The sequence below is a fragment of the Theropithecus gelada genome, chromosome 1 (assembly GCF_003255815.1).
Source record: "Theropithecus gelada isolate Dixy chromosome 1, Tgel_1.0, whole genome shotgun sequence".
Lineage (NCBI taxonomy): Eukaryota > Metazoa > Chordata > Mammalia > Primates > Cercopithecidae > Theropithecus > Theropithecus gelada.
In genome coordinates, this window is record NC_037668.1 from 22170010 (window position 1) to 22186328 (window position 16319).

At 55.3% G+C, this 16319-nt stretch overlaps 1 protein-coding gene across 1 annotated transcript; it reads right to left on the minus strand.

The window, feature by feature from the left end:
- Positions 1–2792: 2792 nt before the first annotated feature.
- On the minus strand, positions 2793–11391 carry NES (nestin). The gene is made up of 4 exons (XM_025365412.1): positions 10482–11391; positions 9209–9333; positions 7448–7521; positions 2793–7201 (listed from the first exon to the last, which is right to left on the minus strand). The coding sequence occupies exons 1-4, from the start codon at positions 11262–11264 to the stop codon at positions 3324–3326; spliced, it is 4860 nt and encodes a 1619-aa protein (XP_025221197.1). The 5' UTR covers positions 11265–11391; the 3' UTR covers positions 2793–3323.
- Positions 11392–16319: the final 4928 nt, after the last annotated feature.

Consider the following 16319-nt stretch of genomic DNA (forward strand, 5'->3'; position numbering starts at 1 on the left):
CACGCCCGTAATCCCAGAACTTTGGGAGGCCGACGCAGGCGGATCACTTGAGGTCAGGAGTTTGAGACTAACCTGGCCATCATGCTGAAACCCCGTCTCTACTATACAAAAATTAGCTGGGTGTGGTGGCAGGTGCCTGTAATCCCAGCTACTCTGGAGGCTGAGGCAGGAGAATCTCTTGAACTGGGGAGGCAGAGGTTGCAGTGAGCCGAGATTGCACCACTGCACTCCAGCCTGGGTGACAGAATGAGACTTCCGTTTCAAAAAACAAGCAAGCAAACAAAAAATAACAAAAATTAGCTGGGCGTGGCCTCGGGCGCCTGTAATCCCAGCTACTTGGGAGGCTGAGGCAAGAGAATTGCTTGAACCGGGGAGGCAGAGATTGGAGTAGCCAAGATCGCATCACTGCACTCCAGGCTGGGTGACAGAATGAGACTCCTTCTCAAAAGAAAAAAAAAAAGAAGGAAAGAAATGCAAACCTGGTCAGGTCACCTCTTCTTGCAACCCTTTAGAAGCTCTCGCTTCAGAATTCACTCATTGCCTCCAAATACGTAGAAGTCTTTATTTCCTGGCTATCTAATGAGACCTCTGTCCCCAAACCCTGACTCTCTCTTCAGTCTCATGATGAACTTTCTCTTCCCTCCTCCACCATCTGGCACAGGAGCCTTCCTTCTCTTTCTCAGTTGCCCAGGCTTTCTCTTCCTGCCTCTGAACTTTGCACATGCTGTTCCCTCTGACTAGAACCCCTTTCCTTCCCCTCCTCCCCAACTGGCCACTCCTGCTCGTCTTTCAGGTTCTCAGGAGAGCCTTCCCTGTCTAGCCCTCCCGTACGCCCCCAACCCAGGTCAGGCGAGGTCCCCTGCACTCTGCTCCCATAACCTAGGGCACTTCACTGTTTTCAGATATGATTTCCACTCAGAAGCCCTTGTTCAACTGGTAGGTAAAGCTGCCTGAGTGAGGAAGCCCATTGTTCTTTATCTGTGGCTCCCCAGTGCCTGCACAGCACATGGCATGTGGTAGATGCTCAGTAAATAGTTGTTGACAAATGATGACCGCTCCTGTTCTCACCACCAGGAATGTCCCTGTTACTGTCCAACCCTCGCTCCTCTTGCTGCATTGACAATCACTTCCAAAGAGAACACGCCTCCCACGACATATCCCCTTAGGGAAGTCCTCGCTTCTACTCTGTTTGAGATTATTGGCAGCAATGGCCAGTTTGGTAACTCTATACGGGATCAGGAGTCCTGTGGGCGGGGGGGTAGGGTGGGCACCAGACACAGGGAAGGACTGCTTGGCTAGGCCCCCGTCCTCGGCCCTTGCCCAAGCGGAGGTGCCCGAGGGCCTGGGGAGATCAAGCACAGGGCACCTCTGTCCCATTGGAGGGGCAGGGAGTGGACCTTCCTTGCCTGGATGCCAATGCACTGGCCCCAGGCCTAGCAGCCTGGCAGGATCAGATAGGGCCTTGTTAGCAGTGGGTACAGGAAGGAGAGAGCGGAGGCTTGGGCTGCCAGGAGGGTGGGGTGGGGAGAGACAGGATCCCGGCCCCCTGAGGGATGGGGCATAGTGGGTGTGAAATGGAGCCTGGGTGCCCAAGACAGAGGTGCTAGATGAAGACAGGCAGAGAGGCAGACAGTGAGGGCCTGTCAGGGAGGCCCCTACCCACCCCTCTCTGACTGGAGGACAGGAGTAGGAGCCAGAGGGGCTGGGACTTCATCTTCTCATCTTTCTCCAGCCCTCAGCCCTGAGCCCAAAGGGAGGGAGAGCCTGCTCCCGGACTTGGGATCCGCTCCAAACTGGAACATTTGTTTGGCAGCCCCTATCCCACCCCCACCAGCGCTATTTAGAGGTGTCGCCAGATCTTCCTTCCCCGCAGAGCTGAAGCAGCGAGTGGTTTCTATTTGGGTATCCTGACTTCAAGGCCTGCAGGCCCCACCTAATCCAGGAACCCCTGGTCCCCTCCCTGTCCTACACAGGGACACAGAGAGTTCCTGGGAAGTGGGGGGAGGAGGAGACGCTGTGGCTGGAGGACCCTTGGGCTAAGCTGCTGCCAGCACAGCACTGTCATCAGCACACCCCCAGCCCCTACCCCGACAGTTCAGCCCCCCACTCTCCCCTCTCCCCTGCCTCCTGCTGCAGCGTTGGAGGGAAGTCCTACCGAAGAGCTATGCTGTCCTCAGCCTCCTTCCTGCTCTCCTGGGCCCAGGGAGGCTCCCAGGTCACCTGGCCCAGCCTCTCTCATTGTGTGGCAGAGTCTGAGGCTTAGAGGATCAATGCTGACCTGAGGCCACGCAGCCAGACTGAAGCCGAATAGGCCTGCCTCTTTCTTCACCCTGCTCCCACCAAGCCAGGGGGAGCAGATCAGGCCAGACAACTTGTTTGGGTTTAGAGACAAGGGGGCTTATTATGCTGGCGGCACCAAGGGGCTAATGGCGGGGGACATACAAGGGTGGGGGTGGCCCCAAGGCCTAATCCCTGTAATCAGTGCTGTGGGCAGAGATGATGACAGGCCTGGCTTCTGCAGGCGCTGAGGTCACCTGGACTGGCCTCCCCCAGCCAAGCTACAGCCCCTGGCCCTCCCCAGGCCCCAGCACTGCTGTCTGCAGCTTGGGTCTGTCTGCCCTCATCCCCCAAGGAGGTCTCCAGGGTCCTCCTCTCCTCAGGAGGCAGCCCCTCCCCAGCACCAGCATCTCATCCCTCCTCCCCAACAGTCTCCCCCACCACCCCATCTCGGCTCCTGTACTAACTCTGAGGGGCCCCTCTGAGAGGCGGAAGGAAGAGTCCAGACTTTGAAGGCAGAGGCATTACTTTATTCAGGCAGGGACTAGCCAGGCAGGGCCACAGGTGGCAGGGATGGGGAGGTCAGGACACGGGAGTGCCATCACCTCCATTAGCCACAGGCCAGACAGCCCAGGAGGGTGGTGCTACTGCAGTGAGATGGGGCAGGGCTGGTGAGCTTGGGCACAAAAGCCAGCATGTCACCCTTCCTTTGGAGAAGCCTCTGGGCTACAGGACTTTTCCAGCTGATGGGATGTGGAGGGAAGGGGGCCTAGTACTATTGGGATTCAGCTTACTTAGCCTATGAGATGGTGCAGGCAAGAGATCCTCTTTGCAGGGCAGGAGGTTATATTCCTACAGCCTCCATTCTTGGAGTAGGCTCCTTTGCCACACCCCTTTTCACCTTAGCCGGCCAGGCCTCTCAGCCAGAAACCACGGGTCAAGAGATCATAAGTGAAGAGTGCTGCCCCTGAGCAGGGAGCGGGCTTGGGGACATCCTCCCACTCCCTGCACCCCTAAGTCCCCAGTGCCAGGGAGATGGTCTTTCCCTAGTCCTCCCCTGAGGACCAGGACTCTCTATCTCCTTCCCTCTGAGTGAACTTCAGGAACTGACCCTGGCCCAGGTGAACAGGAGCCCCTGCCCAAGAGGTCTTCAGGGCACTCCCCTCCTCCTCCTGAAAGGGGCTCCCTCGGTCTTCCTCAGGGACGAGCAGTGTCCCTTGCCCCACTTCCTCAGACTGCTCCAGTCCGTTCATCACTCCCCCATTCACATGCTGTGACTTCTCCTCCAAGTTGGGACCCTGGCCATTAACACCAATGATGTCTGCCCCTGGGCCTGAGTCCTCCATCCCACCGGGGACCTCCAGAGGGCCAGGGACTTTGTCCTCCCTCTCCAAGGAAACAGGGTCTGACTCTTCTTCTGAGCCAGAAGGCTCAGCACTGTCCTGGGACTCAGTTTCCAGGGCAGTCATGGGGGCACCAGCCACTGCACCCCTCAAGCCGTCATCCCAGGGGACACTGACACCCACAGAATCAGACTCCAGGAAGTCCCCTCTCTGGGAGCTACTCAGGGCCTGGAGGCTGCCAACAGAGGATCCTGGCCCCCACCGCCCAGCCTCTGGCTCCCTCCCCTTCTCCTCATCCTCCTCTCCCTCCTCCCCACTTTCTTCCTCATCTGCAAACCCATCAGACTCCCCATCCCGATCCCAGGCTGCAGGCTCCAGTAGCAGCTGAGGCACCTGGCCTAGAGGTTCTGCCACCTCCCCAGGGACCCCAGGAAGAAAAGATGCCTCAGTCCCCAGGTCCTCAAATTCCTCTGACAGGTCAGAGTCACGGCCACACTCTTCTTCTCCCTCTTCCCCCTCCTCCTCTTCTGAGGGTGGGGCCTCAAGGCCCTTGGAAGCCAGGGCAGCAGGGTCCCAGCCCTCCTTTCCAGTCTTCCCTTGAGGGGGTGGCCTCTGCTCTCCAGTGGGGTCCCACTTGGGGGAAGTGGGGGACCTGAGGTAGAGGCCCAGGGGAGTGGAGTCGGGAAGAGTCTCCCCCAGCTCATCCTCCTCACTCTCTTCTCTGCTCTCCTCCCCCTCCTCTTGGAGGCCCTTGGGGATCTCCCCAGAACCCAACTCCTCCTGCTCACTCTCTACTTTCCCCAGGGCCTCAGCCCTCCCCTGCACCCCCCAGCTAGCCTCCTGGCTCCCTTCAGCCTGAGGCTGGGGCCCAGGGGCATCTTCCAGGATTGGGGTGTACGTTGGGCTGGGGGAGACCAGCACTGGTGGTACATCCTTCTCAGCTTCCTCTGACCCCAGGGGCCGAGGTGGAGGGGCATCACTTCCATCGTGGCCCAGGGTCTCAGCAGGGAACGCCTCCTCTGCTTCCCTGGGGGCCTCAGCCTCTGACTCCTCCCAACCCTTGGGAGACTCCCAAGGGTCTCTACTCTTCCTGGGCAACTCAGAGAGCTCTGTCCCCAGAGCACCTGCCTCCTCTGAGTCCTTTCTAGGCCCTTCCAAGCTCTGAACCCTCTTTGCCTCCAAACTCTCCTCTTCCAGGGGTGGTTCCATCACCTCTTCCCTGGTCAGATGGCCTGAGTCCTCCAGCCCTCCCACCTCCTGCCTCGGGCCTGGCTCAGCTCCCACAGCAGACTCACCCGTGGCAGGCTCCGACCCCAACGTGACCTCTGGGGAAGCTTGGCCACCCCGTGGGGCCACATCCTCATCTTCCACCAGGGGCTCTATCGCCTCTGGCAGCCCCTGGGGAGCTTGGAGGCCTGGGGCCCCCACCTGTTGTGATTGTCCTTCGGGGTCCTGGAGGCCCTCAGCCCCTCCCTTCCCACTGGCTCCCTCAGCTAGGCCTCTCTGCTCTTTGGGCTCAGGGCTCCCTGGGTGCCCCTCGCCTGGGATCCAGACCTCCTCTGTGGCATTCGCCTCTCCCTGCTCTACCACCTCCTCCTTCCCAGCGAAGCCATCCTGCTCCCTCAGGTTCAGCTCTGCCTCATCCTCATTTTCCACTCCAGCCATCCCAGCGGGGCTTTCCTGAAACAGTTCTTGGTCCTTTCCCACCGTATCTTCCCACCTCTGCACATCTGCAGACTGCGGCAGCTCCCGTCCCTCCTCCTCCAGAGACCTCAGTGACTCTTGGTTCTCTCCCTTCCCCAGGTTCTCTTCCTCTTCCAGATTCCTTTGACTTTCCTTGTCTACCTCCTCTGGAGATCTCAAATTCTCCAGGTTCCATGCTCCCAGAGATCTCAATGGTTCCTGATTCTCCTCTTCTAGGAGTCTCAATGTCTCTTGGTTCACTTCCACAGACTCCAGTGGTTCTTGAATTTCTAGAGGTTTCATTGTCCCCTGATTTATTTCTTCTAGAGACCACAGTGGTGCCTCAGTTTCTGGAGATTTCGATGTTTCCAGGTTCTCTTGTCCTGCAGACTTCAGTGATTGTAGGAGCTCTGTTTCTAAAGATTTTACTGCCTCTACACTCTCTTCTTTGAGTGACTTTAATAACTCTTGATTCTCATTTTCAAGAGGTCTAGCTATCTCCTGGTCAAAAGACTTCAGTGGTTCTGGATCCACTTTTTCTGGGGGTCTTAATGTCATCTGATCCTCTTCCCCTAGAGACCTCTGTGGCTGTTGAGTCTCTTTTTCAAGAGTTCTCAGTGTCTCTTGGTCCTCTTCTTCTAAAGACCTCAGTGATGCGTGATTCTCTGTTTCTAGAGGTCTCACAATACTCTGGTCCTCTTCTTCTAGAGTGTTCAGTGGTTCCTGGTTCTCTTTTTCCAGAGGTCTAAAGGCCTCTTGGTTCTCATCTTCAAGAGACCTCAGGGGTTCCTGATTCACCTTTGTCAGAGATCTCAGTGCCTCCTCATCCTCTACTTCTAGAGATCTCAGTGGCTCTTGATTCTCCTTTTCCAGAGCTGTCAATGACTCTAAGTTCTCTTGCAGAGAACTTACTAATTCTTGATTTTCCTTTCCTGGAAATAAAAATGTCTCTAGATTACCTTCAAGAGATTTCATTAGTTCTTGATTCTCCTTTTGCAGGGGTTGCAATGTCTGTGTGTCCTCTTTTCCTATAGGCTTAAGTAGGCCTACAGCCTCTTTTTCTAGAGGTCTCACTACCTCCACATCCTTTAATAGCTCTTTATTTTCCTTTTCTAGACTTTTTAGTGTATCTAAGTCTTCTTCTAAAGGCCTCGGAGATTCTTGATTCTCCCTTTCTAATGTCTCATGGCTCTGGTTTTCCAGAGTCTTCAGTGACTCTTGAATCTCCTCTCCCAGAGACTTCAGGGTTTCTTTTTCCAAAGGAACCTGGGAGTCCTGGATTTCCTTCCTGTTTAGATCCTGTTCTTCCCATATTTCCTGCTGCAAGCTGCTCACCATTTTACCCTCTATGGCTGTTTCTTTCTCTACCAACCCCCGTATTTGTCCTTCACCTTCCTCTTGGCATATGCTGAACACTCTAGACCCACCGGATTCTCCATCCTTAGCCTCTAAACTGGAGTGGTCAGGGCTGACGGGTGGGGCCAAGGAGGCATGGTCCTCTGGGGACTGGCCTGTACCAGCCTCTTGCCACTGGCCCCCAGGCTCCTCTGGTCCAGGCAGGACGCTGGCAGGAATGGCCACCTTGGCTTCAGCCTGCAGGGGCTCTGGAGCCTGTTTCCTCCCACCCTGTGCCTGGAGCAGAGAGACTGCAGCATCCGGGGCTCTGATCTCTGCATCTGTAGCAAGAGAGGGTGCCTGAGGTGTGGGTGGGATGGGGGTGCTGGCCAAGGTAGGGGTACGGGCCTGGAGGAATTCTTGGTTCTTAAGAAAGGCTGGCACAGGTGTCTCAAGGGTAGCAGGCAAGGGTGAGGGGAGGGAAGTTGGGCTCAGGACTGGGAGCAAAGATCCAAGACGCCGGCCCTCTGGGGTCCCAGGGAATTGCAGCTCCAACTTGGGGTCTGGAAAGGCAGAGGGGGAAGAAGCAGCATCAGTATACCACTGGCAGTGAGGGGAGCCACAGAGCAGCCACCACTGGCAAGAGTGTCCATGCGCCTGCCCCTGGTGCCCACGGCTGGGCTGAGAGCATGCTCACTGACTCTGGAGGCCACGGACTTGTGATTTAGATTGGTGCCTCTAGGGAAAGATAGGTCTGGGATATGAAGAGCAAAGCAGGGTAGTTTCTGTGGGATCTTGGCCCCTCTTACCTGGGAAGCTGAGGGAAGTCTTGGAGCCACCGCCAGGTGTTTGCAGCCGGGAGTTCTCAGCCTCCAGGAGGGTCCTGGAGAGGAGGGAGGGAAAGTGGGGTCAGCCCTCTGCCCCCAGGCCTGCAGGCAGCAAGCCAGCTGGGGACAGCTCAGGCTGAGCTTGTACCATCCTGGCCCTGCAGGCTTCCTCTTCATTTGACAATGTCACACAAAAGTCACACTCAGGGCGAAATCACATAGTCACATACCCACAGACGTCACACACTTGGTCACACAGAGTCACACCGTATTGGGATACACAGCAGAGCTCAGACATAGAAGCAGATTCCCACACAGTCGGACATTGCCCTACACACACGCACACAAGGCTTAGGCTAGCCTCCTCCTCCCACCCCAGGCCGATGACCTCATCCTCTGTGTGGGGGACCGATTCTCATGCTAATTGCTGCCATTGTCCAAGTCACCATCTGGAGGGTCTGAGAAGGAGAGGATTCTGGGGAAGTGGGAATTCTCAAGCCGTTCCCATGGGATGGGCTCCCTCCTCCTTCCCTGGTGGCCCCCAGAGCTAGCGACAGACAAAAGCAAATGAATTCAGCTCCCCCTCTCCAAATCCTTTTCATGCCTCAAAAACCAGCAGTTAAATTCCTCGGGGCCCACCAGACCCTTCCCCTCGGTGGTTTCACTTGGGGTCAGGGCCCTCATCTTAGGATCTCTAAGCACTCTGGATCCCAAGCTCTTCGGTGCACGGAGGTCTTTGTGTCCAGGCCCCTGCCTCAGTGCCCCTTGAACCAAAGAGGGGAGCAGGGACCAATCAACTCAACAACTTAGGCTGAGCGGCTACTCCTCTCTGCTTTGCTCCATGATCTCTGAGACTGGTTAGCACTTGCTGTAGCCTCACCTCTGTCCTTCCCAGTGCTGTGGCCTTCCTTCTGGGCTTCTCTTCCCTGGTGGTGGAGCCCCTCTCTTCCACATCCTCCCCAGAGCCTCACTGACCTTCCATCTCTGGGCCTTGCCTCCCCTCCTTTCCTGACCTCATATGGCCCTTCACCAGCCACAGAGCCCCTTCCTCAGGGTCCATCAATGGCCCCTCAGCCAACAGGGCCAATTTCCCAGAAGAGACTGCGGGCTTTGCCCAAGGCCACATAGCAAGTGAGAAGCCGCCCCTCCTTGGTCTCAGCCACTTCTAGGAAAACAGAAAATGTGGACAATGAAAGGTTGGGCAGGACCAAGGGCACTAGGGGGCATCAGAGGAGTCAGGCCCCATGACATCCAGGCTAGAAGAGGCCTTGGAAGTCCCCCAGCCCAGCCCTCAGCCCCCAGACAAGGCTGAGGCCCAGGTCAGGTGGCAAGTCAGTGCAGCCACCCCATGCCTGCAATGCCTCCTTTCCGTGGTTGCCAAAGGACATGGCCCCCGGGGTGTGGGCACGCATAGAGTTGGAGCTTTGCTCCTTGGGGGGAGGGTCTGGATACAGTTGCCCCACACGGGTCCAGCCCCTCTCTAGAGGCTGTCCCACTCGGCAATATCATCTCTCCTGGGGGAATTTCCTGGGCACAGGACATTTTTCAGGTCTCCAACCTATGGGAGAGCAGATGGTTTCAGGCAGGACATGTTTCGGTGTGGAAGTGACTAGCCTAGAGTTACAGAACCCAGTGGCAGCAGAGTTACCATCACCTACACTTCTGGTCCCCTTCAGCCACACAGTTTGCCCCAGCATGTGTGTGCACCTCTGTGTGCCTGGGTAGACAGGGCTCATCGCGTACCTGTACGTGGCCACCTCCAGGCTGAGGGACATCTTGAGATGCGCCAGCTGCTGCCGACCTTCCAGGACCTGAGCGATCTGGCTCTGTAGGCCCTGTTTCTCCTGCTCCAGGGCCTCCACAGCCAGCTGCAGGGCAGGCAAGAGGCAGTCAGCGGAGGGGCTGGGGTCCCTTCTGCGAACCAACCTGTGTCCTGCCCGCTGCTGCTGCCTGGGAAGCACCTCCTGTTCCCTGGCTGACTTCTCTGTGCAGCAGACCCCCGGCTCTCCCACCCTACTCCCTGCCCAGAGAGCCCCCTCTGGATCAGCCAAGATAAGCCCAGGGCCCCTGTCAGCCCTCTCAGCCCTCTCCCACTGCTCCTCCTCTGAGGATGCTGATTAAATGGTAGCACATGTTGCTCAGAACACAGCCCCCACAGGAAGGGGAGGTGATGGGTTATGGAGACGAGAAGAGGGAAAAAAAAAAGTGGAAGCAGAAGGAAAAACGATTAATCAAGAGGCCTGGAGCCTGCAGGACTGGAAGGCAAACAGCCCCAGTCCCCCATTGGTCCCATCTCCCATAGCTGTCTCCTGCTCCTCACAGCAGGCTCCCACCCCCGCCCCACCCCATTTCCCACATGTTCTGGATTCTCTCTCCTCTGAGAGGAGGGATGGGGAGGTGGCCATGGCACCTCTGTGTGGCTCAGGCAAGAAGCTGTTTTCGCAGCTGCTGGTCACATCTGTGCCCTGTGAGAAGAAGCAGCTGTTATGGGCCTCTGGAATGTGCTCCAGGGAGCCGAGAAGCCATGACATGGGAGGGGGCTGGTAACCATTCATTCAGGGCCCCTCACTCCTCCCCTCAGGGGAAGGAGGGCTGTGAGGAACTTGGAGATTCTGAGTGACCAGGCCACCAGACTCAGCGCAGAGGCGATAGTGCTGGGCATCTTCCCAGTAATAGCAGAGCCTGGGGAGGGGCCCGGAGCCCCGGAGCCCCGATCATCATCAGAGCCAGACGGTGCCACCCAGAGAGTGTGGGCGGTGGGGGGGGGGGGGCTGCTGCAATGGGTCTTGGGCCTGACTGCCCACCCAGGGATGTGTTTCGAGAAGCCCCACCATTCGCACCCTACACTAGACGGGGCTGTAAAAGTCTAGGACTTGTGGCACCAGGTTTCTGAGAACTGGCTCCTGATTCAACAGCCAGCTAGCCCCACTCCCTTCCCAGAAGGTCTCTGAGCTTCATAAGGGACTTTCTGGAGCTTTCTGGAACTTTCTCTCACCCAGGCTCTCAACCTCCTCACCTGGAACTTTTCAGTAGCCCGCAGCCGCTCCTGCCAGCGGCCCTCCAACCTCTGTTCCAACGCTGCCCTGCGCTCCTGGAGGCCTCCGCGCTCAGCCTGGAGCTGCTGCAACTCCAGGCGGCCCTCGCGGGCACCCTGCACCGCCCGGCCCAGCCGCTCGCGGGCCTGGCCCAGCGACGTCTCCATGTGCGCCACGCGCTCCTGATAGCCGCGCACTGCCCCGCGCCACGCCTCGCCCAGTCGCCTTGCCAGCTCCTCCACCTCCGGGGCCGGCGCGGGAGGCCCGCGGGGCGGCGCGGGGCAGCGGGGGGCACAGGCAGCCTGTGCGTTCAGGCCGATGCGCTCTTCCTCGTGCGCCAGGCGTAGAGCCTCTAGCTCGCGCTCCAGCTCTGCCGCCTGTCTGCTCAGCCAGGCCCGGGCGCATTTCTCCGCCTCGACGGCGCGCCGGTTGCGGGCTACCTCCTCCGCCGTCCGCTCCCGGGCCAGCCGCAGCTGCTGGCATCGGCCCACCACGCCCTCCAGCTCTTCAGCCAGGTTGTCGCGCGCCACCTCGGCCGCGTGCTTCTCCCGCCAGCGCTGATCAACGAGGGCCCGCAGGGCCGCCAGCTCATCGTCGGCTCGCGCCCGCCAGGAGGTGTCCCCGGATTGTGCCCGGAGCCCCCCGAGCTCGGCGCTGAGCAGCTCATTCTGCTCCTCCAGCGCCTTGACCCGGCCCAGGTAGGCCTCCAGGCGCCGATTGAGCTCCCACATCTGAAAAGACTCCTCCCCCATGCAGCCCTCCATCCTGCTCGTCTGACCCACTGAGGATGGACAGACGCTGGGCACCAGGAAAAGGGAGCGGCTCACAGAGCTTTTAGGACCGAAGAGAAAAGAGACCGAAGGGGACAATGACGGGGCGGGGCGGGGTGGGAGTAGCCTGAGCGACTGAGAGTCGGGAGTGGGAGCGAGGCTATTCATACTCCCGCCAGGCGGGCGGGAAGAGGGGCGGGACCCAGGTCTTAACCCCTTAGAGGTCAGAGAGTGGCAGCAGCCTCTGTCCCTGCTTCCCCAGGGTGCTGGAGAGTGGAACCAAAGAAGAAGCCCTACCATGGAGAATCGGATCTGAGGGTGGTGGCTTTCTGAGGGAGGAGGCCGTGAAGAAGGGTCACAATCCGCAAAAAAGGCAGATAATGCACAGAACCGAGCCTGTGGGAGTGGGGGTGCCAGGACGTTCCAGCCTGGGAGGGAGTGCAGTCTCAGTTACTCAACACATCCGAGAGAGGTATCACTTACTGAATTCCTCTAAGACTCAGTTTCTTCATCCATAAAATGGGAGCAGTGATGGAAATCGCATGGCTGCTGAAAGAAATGGATGTGGCCAGGCGGTTTTTTTTTTTTTTTTTTTTTTTTTTTTTTTTAAATAACAGATGCTCATCCTCCTAAAATACTGGAGAGAGTACTACAGCATTGCAGAAAGAAGCTGGAGAGACACTGCCTGGAAAACAAGAACAAATGTCTGATATTGGGACACACACACACACACACACACACACACACACACACACACACACACGCTATTGCCTGAGTCTCCATCAGAAAAGGGAGCGACCAGGTGAAGGGCCGTCATGGGCTTAAGAACGTTTGTCTCTCCATCCTTCCTACAACTCTTCCGTATAACTGCGAGGTTCAAACATCCACTTTAGAAAGTTCTGTTCTTGGGGAGGGGCCCCTTCTCCCGCACCCCCTGCCAGAGAATTCTGGGTGGTGGACGCCCTCTGGCGGCTTTCAGAAGTGGAAGCAGCAGGAAGAGGCCACTCTTTCCTTCCTAACCACTAGCCCAAGTTTATCCAGCCTTTATGATGTGCCCAGTCGTGTTCTAACATTTTACTTCCATGACCTGACTTAATCTTCAAAACAGCCTTTTAAGGATTCTACAGTTTATGAAGTAGAGAGCTCACCAAGGGTGAGAGTAGTAAGGAAGGCTCTCTGGACGGGGCACATCCTTGAGCTGGGAGGTAAAGGACAAGTGGAATTTGGGGGATTTACAGTGAAGGAGAAGCAGGGCTGGGGAGGAGATGCAGGGATAATGAGACAGAGGGGATCTTCCGGGAAGGCATTTCTGATCAAGCTGCTAAATCCAATTTAGCTCAAGTGTTAATTGAGCACCTACTATGTGTCAGCACCAAAGAGATTGCTGGGACTCTGTCCCAGCCCTGGAAATGCTTATAGTTTGGTGATGTGAGGTCAACAGTGATGGGCACTCATAGTCTGGTGGTGGAGGTAAACATAATAAGATGACTAGAATACTTGATCAGCCTCCAAGGTGCTGGGGACAAAGCCGGGCAGCACAAAGGATGGAGGGGTTTTTCTGGTAGAGGGTACAGCCAGGTCAATAACCAGGAAGTCATCCCATCAATACCCCCTTGAGGTGTCTCTTAAGGCCCCCATCGCTGTCCCCAGGCCAATGGGGCTTTGGAATTCACCACCAATATGTAGAATGGAGGCCAGGGAGGGGTTAGTGACGGGAGATTGACTAAGAGTCAGTGCAGGCCAGGAGGCTGAGGATCTGGGATGCCCAGGTTCCTTCAACCTTGCATAACTTCATAAATCCTGCTGTTTGGTTTGGGTTGAGGTCTCCCTAGAGCTGTGGCCAGCAGAGCTGGCTTGGAATCTCTTCCTCTCTTTCTTTTATTTTTATTTTTATTTTTATTTTTTATTTTTTAATTTTTTTAGTAGAGACGGGGTTTCACCGTGTTAGCCAGGATGGTCTTGATATCATGACCTCGTGATCCACCTGTCTCGGCCTCCCAAAGTGCTGGGATTACAGGCTTGAGCCACCGCGCCCGGCCTATTTTTATTTTTAAGAGGGAGTCTTGCTCCGTTGCCCAGGCTGAAGTGCAGTGATGTGATCTTGTCTCACTGCAAACTTCACCTCCCAGGTTCAGGTGATTCTCCTGCCTCAGCCTCTCGAGTAGCTGGGATTACAGTTGCCCGCCACCATGCCAGGCTAATTTTTGTATTTTTAGTAGAGGTGGGGTTTCACCATGTTGGCCAGGTTGGTTTGAACTGCTGACCTCAGGTGATCCACCCACCTTGGCCTCCCAAAGTGCTGGGATTACAGGCATGAGCCACCGCACCTGACCTCCTTCTCTCTTTCACTTTCTGTCTGGGAGAAGAGGGACGCTAAATGTTTGAGATCCCCTGGGATTCTTGGGGGAGTCCCCTAAAGAGGTAGGGTGGCATTGGGCTGGGGGTTCCTCTCTGAACCCCTCACTGTCACCCAGAAGGCAGACATCTGGAACTGTGTCTCATGCAAAGAGCAGATGACTTTTGCACTTTCTAACTGAATGACCTTGGGCAAATCACATAATTTCTCTAAGTGAGCCTGAGTTTAACTATTTGGTAAAGCAGGTTAATACCCACCTATCTCTATAAGTTTGTTCTGATAATCAAATAAGACCGTGTATGGGGAAGTCTTTGTATAAAGCTTTTTTTGAGGACCGTCACAATGAAAGCTATTAAGCTGAAGAAAACCTCTCGTGAATCACTCTTGGTGAGTTTTAGGAATTATGGGGAATAGAGATGGTTAAGAATTCTGGGGAAGAGTGTGGTGTTGATTTTCCTAAAACAGGAGATGGTAGGCTCCAGCATTCACAGCCTAGAGGATCTGATGTCAGTGCTTACCAGATTCTAAGCAGATACCCAATATTCGAGGCACTTAGAGAAATAAGGCGCTCCCTAGAGAAACTTAGGCCCTCCCTTCCTCTCTTTCCCTGATGACTGCATTTGGTTACTGGGATGTTTGTGGGGCCATTGGCTGTACCTTTTATTGGGTCTCTGGACCCAGGACATATGAGCTATGTGGTACTACAGCCAGTGGATACAAAGTCAGCCGAGCAGTCATCCCCAGAGATGGCCACGAGCAAGCTTAGGGGAGGTTCTGTGTGCTGCCCAGAGGGAATTCTGTCCTTGGTCCTGACAATTAAAAGTTTTAATTAAAGACTTGAATGAAAACATGGAAGCCATGTTTATCAGATCTACAGACTATGCAAGAACTGAGAGTTATATTTTAACAAAATAGAAAAAAAAAAAAAACAGGCTGGGCGCGGTGGCTCACTCCTATAATCCCAGCACTTTGGGAGGCCGAGGTGGGCAGATCACCTGAGGTCGGGAGTTCAAGACCAACCTGACCTACAAGGAGAAACCCCATCTCTACTAAAAATATAAAATTAGCCGGGCATGGTGGCGCATGCCTGTAATCCCAGCTACTCGGGAGACTGAGGCAAGAGAATCACTTGAACCAGGGAGGCGGAGGTTGTGGTGAGCTGAGATTGCACCATTGCACTCCAGCCTGGGCAACAAGAGTGAAACCCCATCAAAAAAAAAAAAAAAAAAAAAAAAGACACTTAATAGGGATAAGTGTAAAATTCTGCTTTTGGTTTCAAAAAATCAACAGCATAAGAAGAGAAGAATAAAGACCAGTTGAAGAGTAGGGCATGTCTAGCGAAGAAGAAAGAGCTGGGGGTTTTAGAAGACTACAAGCTTGTTAGGAAGAAACCAATACTAAGTGGCTGTCTAAAAAAGTGAAAAGGATATAAGTGACTATAGATGTGAGGTGTCCAGATGAGCAGTGGCAACATTCCCATCGTCCTCCACATCTGGAGTGTTGTAATGGACACTATATTTCAAGAGGAACCTTGATGGATTGGAGTTAATCCCAGAAGAAGATGACCAGATGGTAAGGGATCTTGGAATAATGTTTTTGTATTCTTAATTTTTAAATTTTTTAAATTTTATTTATTTATTTTGGAGACAGTCTCGCTCCATCATCCAGGCTGGAGTGTAGTGGTGTGATCTCGGCTCACTGCAACCTCTGCCTCCCTGGTTCAAGCGATTCTCAGTCTCCCGAGTAGCTGGCACTACAGGCTTATGCCACCATGCCCAGCTAATTTCTTTTTCTTTTTTTTTTTTAGTAGAGATCGGGTTTTCACCATGTTAGCCAGGCTGATCTCAAACTCCTGGCCTCAAGTGATTCACCTGCCTCAGCCTCCCAAAGTGCTGGGATTACAGGCGTGAGCCACCGCGCCCGTCCTGGAATAATGTTTGATGAAGACTTTCTGAATGAACTTGTGTCTAAGCTCTGAAACCAAAAATAATGGCCTCTGAGTAGCACACACACAGCCCAAAGGAAATTGCCAGCCTCCATCCTGAAGGCCTTCTCCCCACCCAAGTCTGCATTAGAGAAGGCAGGTGGAATGTGAGGAGGCTGTGACCAGCAGCACTGGAGTATGGAATGACCAGCTCGGGATGGCAGGCTGTGGCTTTCCCTCCTCTGTTCAGAGGGCAAGGACTATGCCTACCAAGGAGAGTGCGTGCAGCCTCCCCAAGGAAGGACTCCTCAAGGCAGGGCCTGCTGAAGGACATCCCGCTCCAGGCCAGCTGTCTTTCAGGGTGGAGGACTTGCTCATCCACTCTCTTGGCCTCACCGAACAAGAGACACAGAGCCTGGAGAGAGATGAATGGGGAAAGGAGAGGGGCACAGGAGGAGACAGGTGAGGTTCTGTGGGCCAAGAGGACCCCAAAAAGGAGCCCCCATGGTGCAGCCGGTTCGGGTGTCACCACACCCAAGGGAGGCTCACATCTGAGGGAGGTTGACTGTAACACTAGGTAAGTGGCACCTACCCTGTGTCTTCCTCTCCTACAGAGGGGAAATAAGCCTCAGAGGGGGCTACAGGGGTGGGGGTGGGCGCAAAGAGCAGAGCATTCCTCTCCCCAGTGCCAGTCTTTGGACCTGGGGTCAAGCCTTGGCTAGCAAGTAATGAAGAGTGTTTTAATGGGATAGGTAATTGAAGTTTAAAA